Source organism: Corvus kubaryi, unplaced genomic scaffold, assembly GCF_017639235.1.
Source record: "Corvus kubaryi isolate FWS band 111438036 unplaced genomic scaffold, C.kubaryi_AGA036_p1.0 split3-73, whole genome shotgun sequence".
Taxonomy (NCBI): domain Eukaryota; kingdom Metazoa; phylum Chordata; class Aves; order Passeriformes; family Corvidae; genus Corvus; species Corvus kubaryi.
In genome coordinates, this window is record NW_024582091.1 from 46,278,925 (window position 1) to 46,296,823 (window position 17,899).

The 17,899-nt window shown below is 35.5% G+C and overlaps 1 protein-coding gene across 13 annotated transcripts in view; it reads left to right on the forward strand.

Annotated features, from left to right (window-relative positions):
- STXBP5 (syntaxin binding protein 5) overlaps positions 1-17,568 on the forward strand; it is a 108,877-nt gene extending 91,309 nt beyond the window's left edge. For 8 of the 13 annotated variants that reach the window (XM_042017191.1, XM_042017197.1, XM_042017192.1 and 5 more), the window contains 7 exons: positions 4,003-4,053; positions 8,161-8,400; positions 9,832-10,201; positions 12,713-12,878; positions 13,630-13,741; positions 15,889-16,109; positions 16,802-17,568. In XM_042017191.1, the coding sequence (XP_041873125.1) occupies positions 4,003-4,053; positions 8,161-8,400; positions 9,832-10,201; positions 12,713-12,878; positions 13,630-13,741; positions 15,889-16,109; positions 16,802-16,843 (1,202 nt within the window). In that variant the 3' untranslated portion in view covers positions 16,844-17,568. The remainder of the gene's footprint in view (positions 1-4,002; positions 4,054-8,160; positions 8,401-9,831; positions 10,202-12,712; positions 12,879-13,629; positions 13,742-15,888; positions 16,110-16,801) is intronic. The other 5 variants (XM_042017193.1, XM_042017199.1, XM_042017200.1 and 2 more) reach the window with 1 other exon arrangement.
- Positions 17,569-17,899: the final 331 nt, after the last annotated feature.

Below are 17,899 nucleotides of genomic sequence, written 5' to 3' on the forward strand. Positions count from 1 at the left end.
ATTGGCAGGAATTACTTAATTTCTAAGGCTGTGTCATTTTTGTAGAAAGACATTGGGATCCAACTTCAGTGGAAGCAAAATCTCCAGTTGTTTTACTCATAATTTGGTTAGTTAAGTATTTGGCATGAAGAGATACAGATGATTAAATATTATAGGTACAACTTGTGTTGGAAGTTAAGATGCAACAACCATTTCTGGAAAAATCTTTAGTAAAGGTGCCTGCAAAATATGATCGATTTTAAGACCTTTATAACTGTTCTAGAAGCACACACGTCAAATACTTGTCAGGAAAATTGGTCTTATTTTTTTTCTGCACTTTATAAATTTAAAAATAATTGCAAACAGTATTAGTAGACAGACTTAAGCAGAGTAGATTTAATTCCAAACTTTTATAATCCCTGCTCTTAGTACTGACAGAGGTTTCTCACATTTGTTACATTCTAAGTGTATACCTAAATTTTTCAAACACTGCTAAAATAATTGACCGTTAATACCTTTTTCATGGAATCAAATTTTATGATGTTCATAGTAAGTTCTCATTTGCCCTAATGTCAAAGAGAGTTTCTTTCAATGTGTTTTTAATACTTTGATCTAATTTTGGATGTATCCAAGTACGTACTTTCTCACAGTATTTTGTGAAATGGTTTTATTATTCTCATGTGAATTTTAGAGATTTCAACATTTGTTAATGGGTAATGTAAATATTTCACTTTGTGTAGTTGTCAAATATATAATATTTTGGGAGCTTTGGTATCTCTAAAAAATTCTAAATTGCTTAGTTATTTCTCATGTGATATTATATGAAATAGACTTCATAAGTTGTTCTCTTGGTTGTCAAAGCTCCAAGACACATCTCCTTTATAATCTTTAGAATTTTATTTTAAAATAAAAGGAATGGAGGAGAAATTACTGTACAGCTTTCAAACCAATTTGCTATACATTTTAAGGTATATACCAGCTCAGGATAACCCACTGCAAATGAAATGTTACTTCTAAGTCACAGCTTCCTACTGAGAGTTCAGTCGTGTCTCAGCCTTCAGGTTTTGTTTATTGAATTGAAGGTTGTTCCTGCTATACTGACACATAACATGTTACAGAAAGGCAGTCTTTCATATTTTAACACCTGCCTTCCCAAGCCTGACCTGTGAGAAATCTCCAAGAATCCTTGGGTTTGGACAGTTCTTCGATATGATTCTTAATTATATATATTGACAGAATGTGTGTGACCACCTGTGTATTACTCTAGGTTTTCTAATTTAGAGAAATATTAAATGTAGGTCTAAACCCAGGCAAAACAGTCAGTGTTGCCTCAAGCAGCAGTGTGCCAGGAGGAGCACAGCAGCTCCCTGATCTCTTTGTCCTTGTCTCGCACCAGTCTTGGCTGTAAATGCTGCAGCAACCACCACCCCCAAGAGAGATATTGAACTCTGATATGACAGCTACTACTTGAAGTCAGCCACGTGCAGCAGGAGCAGTCAGCATCACCTCTGCCCTGTTGTACAGCTGGAGTGAAAAGCCTGACATTGAATGCTCTCTCTGTAGATCTCCATCCTGTATCTTTCATTTTTCTGATTTGTATCTTTTGCTTTGTACAAGGTGTCCAGCATGTTGCTGGTTTTCATCTGAGGCATAAAAAACCTGAATTTATAAAAAATTGTAAAACTTAAGCAAATGTGAATACAAGGAGGGTTTTTTTTATGCAGAGTAATGTTAGTTAAAAAGGGCTTAGCTGATGAAATATTCCTATTTTCTTACTGAATGTTTAGGCTGTTTTTTCTTTAAACACAAGATGGCACCATTGCTGTTGGAATAGGTTCTTTCTTCTCATTCACAGTTGAATTATTGCGGTTTCTGACACATTAACATGTGTTTTGAAATGTTGGGGGTTTTTTGCATAGCACAGTAATTCACAATTTCCAGTAATGATATCCTTTTTAACAATTCATGTATCCTCTTGTCCTATTAATGAGGCATATATGTTGAAAATTGCCTGACAAATTTGTTTTATCTTACCAGCCTAGTTCACACAGCTGGCCTGCCACTAAGGAACAAAAAGCTAAAACTGGATCAGCTCTCAGAATCCAACACACTCGCCTGTACTTGCTATTACCTGTTATATTATCTGTTACCTAGGGGTTCTTTTTTTTTGGTCAGTTTTCTTCCAGTTGTTAAGATTGTGCTGAATGTTTCTATTTGAAAAGCCAAGAGTGACTGTACTGGTTTTCAATTAGTTAAATAGGTTAAGGTATTTACACATGGTGAAAGCTGTTAAAAGCCAAAAATAGCTGCAGTTATTTTCTGTGTATATAATCAAGGTTTTCTTCAGTATCTCAGCTCTTATTATGTATATGTCTAACAGAGGAAACAAGTGTTATGAGGAATGCCCATCTTGTAATTCACTATTCCAGATGAGATTTCATGATGTCTCTGGAAACTGATTTAAGTTCAAGCTGGCAGCAAAAAGATGGGCTCCTCGTCACTAGTGCTGTTGTGTACCCTGGTTTTCTGTTTGTGTATCTGAGCTCTGGCCTGCAATAGGAGTTGATCTTGTTTGGAAGCAACCCTTGGCAGAAACCTCATTTAGACGAGTTTTGGCCTTACCTTTACGCTAGGTATTTGCCAGTGCTAATACAAGGATGAGGGGTAGAAAACATGTAGTCAGGGTGGCCTTTTCAGTTTCAGCCTGTACTAAAGTAAGTGATTAGCATTTCTGCCTGAGAGTAAGTAATTTCAATTTAATTCAAACATACTTTTAACATTGACACATGAAGGAAATGAGAAGATTATTTCTGGAGTCTTGTTCTCAAATTTTTATGATGTATGACAGGAATAAAACTGTTCAACTATTCAGATAACTAGCATTTGCAATATTGATGAGCATAATTGATGATACAGTGAAGTATTTCACTTTTTGAAGGAGTGGAAGTAACTTTAAATCACCTGCTGTTCTTCAGGATATGTAGAAATTGGAATGATTTCTTTTAAAGTGATAATTAGAATGAGGTAATGCCAATTTTAACAGAGAAAAGCAGCAAGATTCAGGCTGCTTTGAGTGGTATCCATAAAAGGTACTCCTAGAATTATAAGCTTGTGCTCAGTATCTACTTTAGGAAAAGAAGTATCAGCCGTGCAAGATGATAAAGAATTCAATGATACATCAAAACTGAAGCATGTGGCTGGGAAATAAATTTAGACTGTAGTCCTGGTCTAGCAGAAAAGCTATGTCAAAATAATTCCTTCTCCAGAAATTATTGAAAGAAAGATGGAAGGGGGATGTATGCCTACTAGTTTATTTGTGATGGCTTTTGCAGCAGCATTTGTTTGTATTGTACTGCAGTTTAAATGGACTGCAAGATTTCCATTCCTATAAAAAGGATTTCTAAGTCAGGGATGAGTTAAAGTGCTATTTTTCACTTGAGCAGTGTTATCAAAATCTTTCTGGTTTTTTTGAATGTGTTGTAAGTGTTTGTACACTGCTTATTTTATGATTATTGTCTGTAATTCTTCTAAGGTTGTGGATTGCATCTCAGAAGATTAGATTTTTACACATGTGCATTAATTTTAGTGTGATTTCAATTTTTTTTTTTTTTCTATTTTAAATGTCTCAGGTTTGATCAGAAAGTAGGACATAAGAAAGGGGGATGGGATCTGAACTTTTTTGTAAGAATCAGTGCACATCCTTGCAATTCTGACCTCTCACCTGAGGAGTTAAAACTTGAGGTTGAGCCAAAGCCAAGTTTGTCCAGTCCATTAAGTCCTGCCTGAAGAGAAATCAAGCTCAGCAAAAGTGATAAGATGCTGTATTTAGGGATTTTGCTGTCTTCCATTATTTAGTTTGCAGCCCTCACTTGAAGAAGCGAGGCTCTGCTTTAAAGGAAATCCTGTAAAGTACTTCAATGAATGTAATAAACAATTATATATTAAATATTGCGAAAGAAGCAAATAAGGACCAGAAAAATTATGTTTATTCTTTTTAAAAAAAAGATATACTTCACTTTTCAGCAAAGATGTCCAGGAAGCTAAGTTTGCCAACTGAGTTAAAGCCTGATTTAGGTAAGTTTTTATAGTTGATTTTATTTTTACTAAATCTGAATGTGAGTATGTTAAAGTAATAGGCCTAAATTATGTAAGTTATCATGACTTTGTTGCATTTGTCTGAAGTCTAGAAATAAAATTTTAATTCCACTCTTTTTGGGGACTCTCAGGCACAAAATGTCATTGCTGTCATCATAAGGTAAGCCTGCAATTCCTGTATATGGCTTATCACACTTTCATCATAATTTTTAGGCATCTGTCACTCACATCAGTAGTGCTGTGATAGCAAAAGCGTGAATAAGCAGGCAGCATTTGGAAAACTGCTGCCTGTTTAGGACCATCTGATGCATTTTAAATTGAAAAATGAAATATCTTAACAGGATATGTTGAGGTGCTCTCAACAAATAGTTGGGCATAGTTTTATAAATGTTAATTGTCTTGTGACCACTGTCTCTAAAGTAAAGCAATATACAGCTGTTTGGATGGATGACCAGTCTGAGAATTTATTTTTCTTGAAAATGCACAGTAACTTTTAAAATAAGGATCAGCTCAGTTATGAGATCTGTAGTACTAAAGGTCATTGTGTTGCCTAACTAAAGCAGCATACAAATGAGTAGGTTGGAGTTTTTTAATACTTTGACTGCCAGCTGTTAGCAGATCCAGCTCTTCTGATTTGTTCTCTAAAGATGATGGGGGACAACTGTAGACCTACAGCAGTAAATGCAGCTGCCTTCTGCCTGCCACAGCATGCTCCTCTTTCTGCAACAGAATTGTTACCACAAGCCCAGCAGAAGACAGACGGGATCAGACTGGCAGCTGTAGCACTGTGTTTGCCAGGTGCTGCTGCTGTCGACAAGGGAGAAGTCCGTGGCACTAGGATATTCTGAAACTGAGCTGGACCATCCTGGTTTACAATTACAGCTTGCCCCTCTCAGAGAAATGTGAAGTTGGAAGCACCCCTCGGAGAGTCTTTAATCCAAGGATTGGCAAGGATCCTTTGGCAGGGATACAGATGTTTTGACAATTTAACCTCCTGATCTATTCATGAGCCTCCAATAAATAAGTTTTTAGAAATATACCAGATAAAGTTTCACTGTTGTGTAGTCCAATTAGACAGATTTCCTGTTATTTAATCAAACTTCCTTGCTTCCATGTTAACTTTTTCTTGTCCTTTCCACGATAAACAGGGATAACATGTACTTCCTATCTTTGTTAATCATTATTTATGCTGTTGAAATCTGTCATCGTATCTCTAATTTCATTTTTGCGAATTTTTTTCTTTACAGAATTCAGTTCCTTCTTCTTTAGGTTATGGTATCTAAACCTAGAGTGGCTTCTGTTGATCTCCTCTGGAATTGGAATTTTTCCTCATCTTTGTAAACTTAGTATCCGCAACTAGAGCGATTTAAGTGTGTCTATGTTGGCACAAAAGAGCAGAAGAATTTGACAACTCTTTTCAATATCTTTCTGGTGTTCCACACTACATTTACTAATGGTTTAGGAATAATTTTGGTATAGGGTGAATTTCATACTTGGCAAACTGGAACACATTTATACTTAAATATTAACTGATTGTAATTCTGCTGTTTTACTCACAGTTCTTTGGTGGCAGTAAGTTCTGGGAAGTGTTACTTTTTTCTAATGAAGACTGGTGAAAAGTGAATGCTGAATTTTTTTCAGCACTTTCCAATCTTGAAGGAGTTACAGTGTTTTCTACATCACTTAATATTTGCTGTTCCGTCTACTGAAATAGTGGAAGGGTTTTTTGTCACATCGTTTCTGATATACTCATAAAATAGTCTGTACTTTGTGAATTGTAGTAGCCTTTGACTGGTTTTGACTTTGCGTGTGTGTTAATATCTGTGCTTAGAAACATCATTTCTGTGTAAAATTATTCTAGGTTTTCAGGTCTGTAAATAACTTAAGCAATTATATTTTTTTTTAAATTTTGCTTCTGTCTTTTCTTGTAGCGGTATAGCTTTTGCATAGTGTTCTTCAGTGTTGGCTTGCTTGTATTTTTGTCACTTTAGTGGCCATATTTACTCTGGCTGTAGGAGACAACTGAAATGCCTTTCTCCATAAATTCATTATCATTTTCTCTCATTTCTTTCCATGGCTTCTTGAAACCTACTCTTCCATGATCTTGCTCTTTCAAATTAGTTTACTGTCTTTAGATCTTTAACCTGCTCCTTTTCCTTTCTGAACAGATAAAATCTAAAGTATGTGTTTCTGTATTTATTCTCCACTTTCTAAAACAGAAGTTATCTTGAACATACCCTTGTCTGCGTTATACCATTGCTTTTCAATGTTCTAATCCAGTGATTGATACTACTGCCACTAGGTGCTATTCCTTGCTTTACTTACTCAAAAGAGCCTCATCTTTCCATCCTTCTGATGGTGTGTAGTGATTCATCATGCTGCTGTTCCTTCCTCTTCATCTGAATCTAATCCATTTACAAACTTCTTCCTTGACTTCAGGATAAATAGGATGCACTAAAGCAGTTAAACTTTTAACCCTTCATTCTCTCTTCTGAATGGATTCTCCACTCTCAAAAATGCCCATATTGTTTGACAAGTTAGTTTTTATTGGGTTTTTTCCTGTCCATCCCAGTGCTTCTGGAATTTGTACACATGCTCTTCAAATCAACCAGCTAGAACTCACAAATGCACATTTAAAACTATGCCTATTGCAGTTACTGTACGATTGATTATATTCAGACTGATTAATCCATGTTAAAGTTGGAAAAAAACATTAAATTACTAATGGTTTCTCAAGCCTGAAAAAAACAAGCATCATAAGAGGTAGTGGTCATTAGAAGACTTATAAAAACAAATTATTGTTTTCATTGTTTTACACTGGATTTATTGTTTTTAATGTGAAAACTTAGTATGTCAACATCTGAGTGATCGAGTTAGTTTCTATAATCCATGTTTTATATTTGACAGCTAAAATTCAACAGGACAATGTTTTTTTCTATCCTTGTTGGAATGAGGCAATTACCTCTTGAGAAGATGCACTGTTTGTGTTAAGTAGATGTGTGTATTTAGTCAGTTGAAATCTTGTATGTATGCTTTCCAAATGCATGTTAGATATTCTTCGTAGAAAGTTTTTCAACAATTTAATGAAACTAACATGGTAATACTTCCAAATAGTACATGGTTAAATGTTGTTCTTTAGGTCTTAATCCTGCTTTAAATATGTCAGTTGCATCTATATCCTACTCAAAAGATTTTTTGAGTTATTTTTTTAAAAAGCATAGTATAAATTGCACAAACCTTTGCTGGTGAGGGCTGTCTTGTGCTAAAACTTTGCAATTATGAATTAAGAAAGTATAGCATTAATTTTTTGTGAATGCACAGATAAATTCAGGGTGTGCTGAATTAGTTATTGCCATACCTAGAGATTGCATACAGCAAGAGTGGAACAGCACATTTACTTTTGTTAACATTAGAATTCATTTGTTTGCTAAGCAGTGAGCAAGACGTCCTGAAAGGCTTTAATGCTATTACTGACACTGTGCTGCAGCATTCAAAGTGGAGATCTTCAGCTTTGTATAGCAGCACCAGGTGGCATTTGATAGCATTTGTTGTTTCTCTTACTGAAAGTTTGGAGGGGTGTGTAAATAGGCTGTTAGATCTCCTGCACACAGTTTCCTAAAGTGGAATCATATTGTGAGTCATTACAGGTTCCATGCTATCATGCTGTGTGGGTGTCACTGCAGTTCTAACGTAAAATAGTTTTATCTTCCTAAGATTAGTTAACTGTGTCCCATGGGAGCTAATATTTTTTCATCTGACCAATGAACTAATTGGCAGAGAGGTTTGTAATTCAACTATTTTAAAGGAGTGCCACTATTATTCTCTGGCCCTAGAACACAGAAGTATGCCTAAAAATTGTTCATGGTAATTACCTAATGGCACCCTCTGCAACAAAGATTGGGTGCTTTGCTCAAGAAACAGCTGGAAATTCAGGCATAAGGAAATATGACTAAGGAAGGATAGGGATGGAAAAATCAATAGCATTATAGTTAGTATACAGTTGATGCTAAAGAACAAAAAATTAATTAAATTCTCTTAATCCCTGCAATTTGCCATTCTTTTAAATTAATACTGGTTTATTTTCAGATGTCAAAGACAACTCTTTCAGTCGATCCCGGAGTTCTAGTGTAACTAGCATTGATAAAGAGTCACGCGAGGCAATTTCAGCTCTTCATTTTTGTGAGACTTTCACAAGAAAGGCTGATACATCGCCTTCCCCGTGCCTGTGGGTTGGGACCACGCTGGGTACAGTGCTTGTCATTGTACTGAACTTACCCCCAGGAGGAGAGCAAAGACTTCTTCAGCCAGTAATTGTTTCTCCTAGTGGTATGTACAAAACAGATGGCTAAAGTATGCTTTGATAAAGTATTGTTGTAGTTCTTCACATTTTTTGAGAAACTGTTACAGGTTTTCTTTTTAATTATTGATTAATTAAAAATATATATACCATTGATTTAGCTGCTAAGTTTAACAATCTAGAGTAATTACTTTATTACCAGAGTTTCTCAAGTTGGAAAAGTGAAAAGTACAATCTCCTAAAATATAAAAATACAACTTTAGTGTATACTTGCTGAGAAAACAATGTTTGCAGTTGTTAAACAGAGATAGCAGAAGAGATGAATAGTATCAAATGCTCAGTTTATTACTGTGTTTTAGTCATGGGGTAAGAATCAATCAGTTTTCCTGCAGCAAGAAAAGGGAGTGCAAACTAAGGCTGTAAATTGAACAACTAGTGTGAAATATTAGTGATAAAATATTCCTTTGGATTGCTATGAAAGGTCTTGTATCTTGTTTTTCTGATGCACAGCAACTGATTTTGTTGTAATTATGTATTAATGGTTTATTGGATATACTGTTGCACATAGATTTAGCTTTCCTGCTACCACTGTCTCATGCAGAACATGCTGCTCTAGTCCATTTTGCTACACAGATGTATCAAACATACAAATTGCAATGCTAATTGTTTGTAGGAATGATTAGGAGCAGACATCTAGACCATATATGTGATTTGTGCCCATCGAGTAAGGTACTGATAGCAGTGTTCAGATTTGGTAACATTTGGTCATAAAGGCAATGCTTCAGGCTAGGCAGTGGGTTTCATCACTGCATCTGCAGCATAATCCTTAAAAGATACTGCTTTATATTTTGTACTTAGCACATGTTCATGTTGTTACTTATGTGTGAATAAAGTAAAATAAAATCTATTAGCTTAAATTCTGGCCTACAGAGACAGTGATATCAGCAGTAAGGAGGGAAAACTTTTCTCTTTCATTTCAAGCTAGAGAAGTGGATTCAAGTGTGAACTGCAGGGGAGAAATAAAAACACCACACATGCTTGTTTCTGAACCAATTAAAGGAAAAAGTGGGGCTCACCTTAGACTAATAACATTTATTGTTGATGTCAAGCATACTGTGTACTCATCAGGAGAGAAGTGAGTTGCATTTGTGACACTGAACTTAAATACAGATGTGTATGCCAGCCTGGCTCTCTTAATAAATGTATTCATTTCCCTTGAAGTTAATGGAAGAGTATTCACTTAACTCTTGGAAACTGGTCTAACATTTTCTTGATTACATTTGTGCTTCATTGGTTTTTAGATAAATGCCCAAAGATTTTCGTACACCCATTTTGCTACAGAGGCAAACTGAAATTCTTGTTTTCTTTTCATTCTGCTAGCTTCTTAAAGGAATAATTTGTAGCTTGAAAAGCAATTTAGGAGAACTGTTTTAGAAATGTGCTCAACTACTCTTTCCTAGGAACCATCCTGAGGCTAAAAGGGGCAATCTTGAGAATGGCTTTTCTGGACACCACAGGATCTTTGGTCCCACCAGCACATGAACCCTGGAGAGAACACAATGTTCCTGAAGATAAAGATGAAAAAGAAAAAGCGAAAAAGCGACGACCTGTCTCAGTGTCCCCTTCTTCCTCTCAGGAAATCAGTGAAAACCAATATGCAGTGATATGTTCAGAAAAGCAAGCAAAAGTTATCTCACTGCCATCCCAGAACTGTATTTATAAGCAAAATATAACAGAGACTTCTTTTGTTCTTCGTGGAGACATAGTGTCATTGAGTAACAGTATCTGCCTTGCATGTTTCTGTGCCAATGGACATATTATGACTTTTAGGTAAGACCTGTTTGATGGTAACTTAAATATAAAAAGAAGAAATAGTCTTCTGCTACATAGAAAGGTTCCTTTTCCATAGGATGATGAATTAAAAAAAAAATTGCATTCAATCAGGGTTGATAATTCTCCAGCACTTGAGCCTGAATAATTTTGATAGCACACACCTATTAGTTATGCCTTTGACACATGAAAAAGTTTACCACTTTAGCTTAAGCTACACTGATTCAACACATAGTTCCAAATAGGTGATACAGGTCCATGAGTTGAAGGTTTTCTAAAAGTTGTATTTACTTCCTGATGGAGAAAACTGCCTTAAGTCAGACCTTTAGCTTGTACCTGACCAGACTCTATCTATTTTTTGTGCAGCTGTTTGCATCACACTCATGGCTCAATCTTAATATTTTGTTGTGTATCTTGCTTGTTTGTTAAAGGCCTTAAACTCAGGCTATGAAGGCAAGATTAACTGCTAGCAGTTGCGTAGTAATAAGTCATCTAAAGTAAGAGGTTTAAGTTATGAGTTTAAACGTGTTGTAGTAGTAGTAGAGTAGTAGTAGTGTTTAAATATACTTACAGGTCACCTATGTAATTTTCATGTCCTTTATCTTAAATGTTTCTAAGTGCTATTTTATTCTGAACAGCAGTGTGTATATACTTACACCCTTGCACCTGCAGTTTAGATGTGGCCTAATGATAAGATGAATGTGGAACATGGCCCTATAACATTATGCCAGTAAAGTTCCTAAAAGATTATTTTTAAGGTTGCCAAAAGAAGCTTTCAGCTTGGAAAATTCTGTAAAAAATATTTCTTTAGGAAGTTGTTAGGAGTAAAACTAAAACTGATACTATCAAATCTTGTTTTTTAATTGTAGTCTGTAAGCCTGTAGCTCCATTGATGTCTATCCCATGCTTTATGTATTCTAAACATGTCTATAAAATGCTGCTCACCTTGCAGGGCAAACAGTATCGTTTTTCCTAATTAAAACTAAACTTAGTAATGTTCGGATACCATATATTGAAACAAATCCTGTCTTCAGGATTCATGTTGTTTTCTAATGAACTCTCCATATGAGCTAAATTACAAATGCTGAATTGTTAACTTGTGTGGGGAACTTGGACTCCAGTGATGAGCTCCATTTCGTAAGCATGAATTGCTGCTGGGGAGTGGACCTTATGTGCAGTTTGTGTAAAGTTTTCAGAGCACTGTATCATACCCAAGATGGCCAAAACTTAGCTACTGATAAAAACTCAGATAGGATTTAGTAACAAACAAATCTGTAACAGAAATTATGAAAATGCTCTCATGGATGTCACGGTTGTCCTATCTGATCTAATATTTTTGTGTTTTGAAGCTGTAAAAATGTTTTATGCTTCCATTGATCTGAAGCAAAACACTTCCCTGTTACTGACTCTATCTTAGGAATATTCTTATTTTAGATACATGCGTGGCAGAGGTGTCCTATCTGGGTGATACGCTTAGAAGAGAATATTGCTTTTTATTTCTCACTTTTAAAACTTGCCTCCAAAGGCAATCTCAGCATCCTTCAAAAAAAGAAAAAGAAAAAACAAAACAAGGCAACCTGACACTGTTGTGGTTACTACATCTTTCTTTGGTTTTAACTTCACTTTGCCCCTTTACTGCTTTTTCAGTGTCTAGAAATAATAACCTTATGCAGATGGTGTCTGCAGGAGAAGCTGTTTATTGTATTATTGGGACATTTGCAGCTAACAACTTCTGTAGACTTTTTTACGAGAACTTCACAGGGGATGGTTGAGACAGTGGTTTATTTTGGGTACTATTTGTCGAGAAATTAGGTGTTTTGTCTCTTCTTACTTGTATTTATTATTACATTGAGGGAGAGGAATGTTTGGTAGAGGAACATTGTTATAGCCCAGGTGTGCTGTCTGTTCTTCAGTAAATTGATGCAGTAAGTTCTGCAGTTACATGTACAGAATCAGAAAATACAAGGTAAGCAAACTTTGCTCTAAGAGGACTTCCTCTTAAATATCTTGTCAGAAAAAAAAGGGGGACTTAATAAGATTGTTTGAGGCTACTGAATTCTGCTTTGCTTTGACAGTACACCCATGTTATATTTCTAAATGTTCTTGAGGAGAAATCTTGTAGACTTGTATTTTTAGTCAAGGAGAAATTATTGACCTGAGGGAAGAGAGAGGGTGTTTAATTGTAAACTCGTTGTAGATACTTATCAAAATACCTTGGTAATTATTAAGTAATGCCTAATTCATTATAGCGAATTTTTGATTAGCATGCTCAGACTGTCATTTAAAAAAATGCTTTTAAATGTGTCTGCGATGCAGATGTTTAATTTTTGAGGTGCTACCTTGAAAAATCTCATGTTTTGAGGTTCTGTAATGTCATTAAATTACACCTGTTTGTGGTACTCGTCAAATGGTGAAGAGAAAAAATATGTATTGCAGTTTAAAAATGAGCCATTTGATCAATAATAGACATTTCTGCTCTATTTAATGCGTTTTTAAATTCTTTTCCTTAAGTTTGCCAAGTTTAAGGCCACTGTTGGATGTATATTACCTGCCACTCACCAATATGCGGATAGCCAGAACATTCTGCTTCACCAATAATGGACAAGCACTCTATCTTGTCTCACCAACTGAAATACAGAGGCTCACCTACAGCCAAGAAACATGTGAAAATCTTCAGGTAATTAGCTCTTTTTAAAAAAATCACTTTTTTCTTAGATACATTCTGAGCTGAGTACTTTGACTTTTGCACTTTGATTTTTTTTTTTTTTTTCCCTTTTGTTTTCCTTCACTGTAGAGTCTGATTCCAGATGAATCACTTCATCCATGCTATTGTAGCTGAATCAGTTTCTTACTTAATTTCATTTTGATCAACAGGAATTTTCCTCCTTTAACATGCAGTTAAAATTCACTTGATCAATTGACGCTGGGGGAGGTGTGTGCTGACACAAGTAGGGAATGCTAATTCAGGATATTTGAAGGAAGCTATTACATTTCAGGGATATTAACAGCTTGAAAAAATCTCAGTCATCCTTCAGCTTGGTAGTTGCATGGAATAATGAACTAGCAGAGTTGCAGGCTCTACTTTCGTATTGCTACATGGATATAAGTATTTGTAGATACAGTTTCAATAGGACAAAGTCGGGAGTCTTGCCCAGGTTGTTGAGGGGCAAATAAGCTTTACTTGAATGCATTTCTTTGCTTCTGAATTCCATGAGCCCTAAGCTTGCAACCATCTGCTTCAGATGGTTTGGACAAATTTCTTAATATGTTTTTATTTTTCTATTTCCTACATCACCTTGCAAAGACAGATGCCAATCAAAGCATATTTATTTTGAAATTCAAATCCATTAAATAAATCCTGAAAGTGAAAGAACATTCCATTCTTATTAATAATTTATGCCTTGTTATGTCTCTCTTTCATTGCAAAGGAAATGTTGGGTGAGCTCTTCACTCCTGTAGAAACACCAGAAGCACCAAACAGGGGGTTTTTTAAAGGTCTGTTCGGAGGTGGGGCACAGTCACTTGACAGAGAAGAGCTCTGTAAGTTATTATTAATTGTTATTTTTCTGGTATTTCTACCCAAGGAAGCCAGTGATCCTTGATAAATGTATTACCTGTATTAATAGAACATTACCTTTGTGAAGAGGAAAATAAAATAGGGAATGACGAATACTTTTTCATAGATTTTGTGTTGTGCACCTCACCAACAAGATCAGAAAAGCTTGGTGTGTTTTTTTCATAGGTTCTTTTATCCCATTTATTCAGCAGTAGATTAGTTGTCCCATTTCCTGTTTTGTAATCTTATTTGAATTAATCTTTATGAAGCATGTAGTACTGACCATGATTCTATTTATGCTGATAAAGGGACTGAAAGGGACTGCTTTTGGAGAATGCTATTCTGGACAGTGAGAAAATTAAAACTTCACTCTACTTCAGTTATTTGCCAGACTTTCCTTGTTTTACTTGTGCAGAGCTGCCTCAGGAATGACAGCAAGGACAGAACTCTATGATATTTCAATTCAGTCCTGTTTATAGGACAGTAAAATTCAGATTTGGCAAAATTTTCATTGCTTTATCTTTCATTTTTTTTTTGATTGCAACTTTTTTCTTTCCTGTGGTGGCATTCAGCACTTTAATATATTTAAGGAAAATAGCTTCCATTTATTTATTCAGATATTTGCTAGATGCAACACCATATTATGCAAGCTTATTTTTAAGAACCATTGTCTTATTAACATGAAATGTATCTGTCAAAATTGACAAGGTGCCCTGCCAGTCTTTTCTTTTAAGTTGGTTCTTTTGATCTCTACACAATGAAAATTAAATTAGACTCTATTACTTGAGCCTGTACATTTTGAGCAAATATCAGATATTTAGAGGTCACTTTCCATGTTAAAGATTTCTTTTGTGGGTGTTTATATGTGTGTATATATATGTATATGTAATACTGTGGAAGGTTGGTCAAGTATTCCAGTAGAGAAATTTATGTGCACAAATTATAGTTTAATATGACTGGGACAGGGGAAAAATACCTTGTAACTTTAGAAGCTATCCCTTTATATTATTTCAAGTTTCCACCATTAAGTTTTGGCTTGGATCTTTAGAAGGAAAATAGTACTGAATGGAAGAAAAAATGCCTAATGAATTGTAGCCTGAAAGTGAGTTCAATGACAATTCAAAAGACATCTGAGCATGTCTTTAAAGTAGCCATATTTACCATGAAGGTCACAGCAGAATCTCTAATAAATGAAAGGATTTCTCTTTCTTATTGTGGGAATTCACAGTAAGATATTTACAATACTTAATTTAAATGTAAATCATTCTTAATAGAAGCATAAAATTGAACCAGATGTCTTTAAATACTGCATCAAACATATTTAACAAGTTCATAATTTTTTTCCTAGAGGTAGAAAAAAGAAAATATTTAAACCATAGTTTATTGTTTAAAACAAATAATCAAATTTCTGTAGTGTATACAGTTCTGCATGAGATTGGCACATCAAGTGTCTAGATTGAAATGGGTGGCTGATGTCCCATTATGAGCAAAGTTGGTGTAGCCAATGCCATCACTGAGGTCTGGAGCTGTTCAGCTGACCATTTGTACTGATTTATTCTTACATCCGTACTGTCTTTCTACATTACTTTTTTTTTTTTGCAAGGTTTTTACAATAATGATAGCATAGACATCTAACCTACAGGTGTCTGCATGTAAAATTGAACTTCCATCAAAGGGAACTTGTGCTGGTGGAATCATGCTGGCTGGCCTATGTACCAGCAAAGCACTTCCAGAACTAACCACAGCTTGTATTATCAAAATTATTCTGCTTTGTCTGTTGAAGTCAAAACGCATTCCATGTGAAATAAGCTATATTGTGCTGGTGAAGTGGTTTTTTAACAATTCTGTTGATGAACATGAGAATTTTAGTTTCATACTTGAGCTGTGAAGAGGTTACAGTTTTATAACCTGCCTGGAAACTTGAAAATATGTTTGAATATCTCAGTTTTAACGTAGTAATATCTACTAATGTAGAGTAGTGAGTGTTGCTCATAGTCATACCTACAATTAGGTGTTTAGTCTCCAATCAAACAAGTTACACCTCTCTATAAACTACCTTCAGTGATATTTATGTAATAGAGATAGAAAAACTTACTATTCTGTATTTGCTACTTTTTGCAAATGCCTCCAGTTGGAGAATCAGCATCTGGGAAGGCATCAAGGAGTCTTGCCCAGCATATTCCAGGACCTGGGGGTATTGAAGGTGTCAAAGGAGCAGCATCCGGTGTAGTTGGTGAACTGGCACGAGCCCGGTTGGCACTGGATGAAAGAGGACAGAAACTGGGAGAACTGGAAGAAAAAACTGCAGCTATGCTTTACAGTGCTGATTCTTTCTCAAAACATGCTCATGAGGTGAGTATGTCAAACTGAACATTAAACTGATTGTCAAATGCAAGTTTTGCAAGTGACTGAGTTCTGCAAAGGCATGTTAGAGGTGCATCTAAAGGGCATGCACTATGATTGATAAAGGATACTTCCCTTTCACATATCACTTGTTACTCTCAACAATTAAGTACTAACCTTTGTCTCATGGCACATTGGTCTAGAGCATGCAGTCTGCTGGAGTGGCATGTAAGCTTCTAAATGTGCAACTCAGTTCTCATAACTGAAAAAATTACCTATTGTCACTGAATTAATAAGAAGAGTAATGCTTTATGTCAGATTCCTGCTGTCCTTAAGAAAGATCCTGGTGTATGCAAACCCCGCGAATGCAAGTTGGTTTCTTTCCTCGGTAACTACCATAGAATGGCTGTTCTCATCCATTTTCATGCCGATTTCTTTCCACACCCTAAACTCCTGTGAAACCTCCCCATTCTCCCAAAAATGTCATTTTCTGAGGCTAGATCACTGGCAATGATGCTAACATCAGAAAATTCATCATGCTAAACCCTCAGTGTTCAGCAATGTTGTTGTTGCAACTTTGAGAAGCCTTGCTAAAATCCTTCTTTCTCATGCTGCTTTGTAAGAATATAATTTGTTTGCGTCATTGTACATTTTGGTACATTACAGGAACAGTAATTAGAAATTGCTTTTTGTTTTTCTAGATGATGTTGAAGTACAAAGACAAGAAGTGGTACCAATTCTGATGACTCTCATCAATTACATCTGTTTAATTTTGTCCTGATGAAAAAAATCTTGTTTTTTCATTAATTTTGGCAGGACCACTGAAATTTAAAGAAGTATTCACCATCGGATACTGTTGTTTCCTAGCACAAATGACACACTGTTTTACCTCAGTCATGGCTTTAACTGAGGAGCTTTATAGCTAAGAAACACACACGCAAAAAAGAACCAAACTTGAGTGTTTCTTAGCTGTTGGTTGGCATAAAGTTGGAACAGAGAAGGTAACTGGAACATGTGGAAAAGAGAGTAAAGGGAAATCGTGGTGAGATGGGCAGGGGCAATGCAGGGTCAATCCTGTGTTAATATTTCATATGCCGAAAGTTTTTGTGCTATTGTAATTGCTGGCAGTGTTATACCCTCCTGTAAGGAGAGGCAATAAATCAGAGGTCCAAGAGCTGGAATCAAGTTGGTTTGTCTTGCTGGACAGTAGCTGACTTACAATTACCCTCTCTAGGACTCGCTATATTTACCATTATTGTTGAAGAAGAGTTGAAGTTTACTGTCACTTCTTTCATTTGAAAAGCTGGAAGCTTGGAAGATTTCTTATTGAAAATTGTATACATAGTTGACCTGTGCATAGTCTTTTCTTGGACCCCTGATCTAGTATTCTTGTATTCACATCATATTCTGTGACGTGCAAAACAAAATACGTAATTTTTGCATTAAAAAAGTCAAGTGAATAATATGACTGGAATGTGTCATGCTGGGAGTTTTCATTTGTGTTATGGCCGTGCAATGTGAAATGTGGTAACATCTTCCTTGTGGTAAGAATTCTTCAACTTCTGTTCAGTTAAATATTATTTTTGGCTAAAAATAGTTATTGGTTCAGGTTGTATAACATTTAGAATTGGCTGTGGGTTCCATTCATGCTGTGAGTTTTTATAAATGTTTAACAGAATGTATCTTTACAGCCATTAATTAAAATAGCTGAGATAGTTTTGCTCAAAACTTAAGTTCTAGATGCCCCTTTAGTCCTTTACTATGAAATCAGATAACCTTGGACTCAGGTTTTCAAAGTT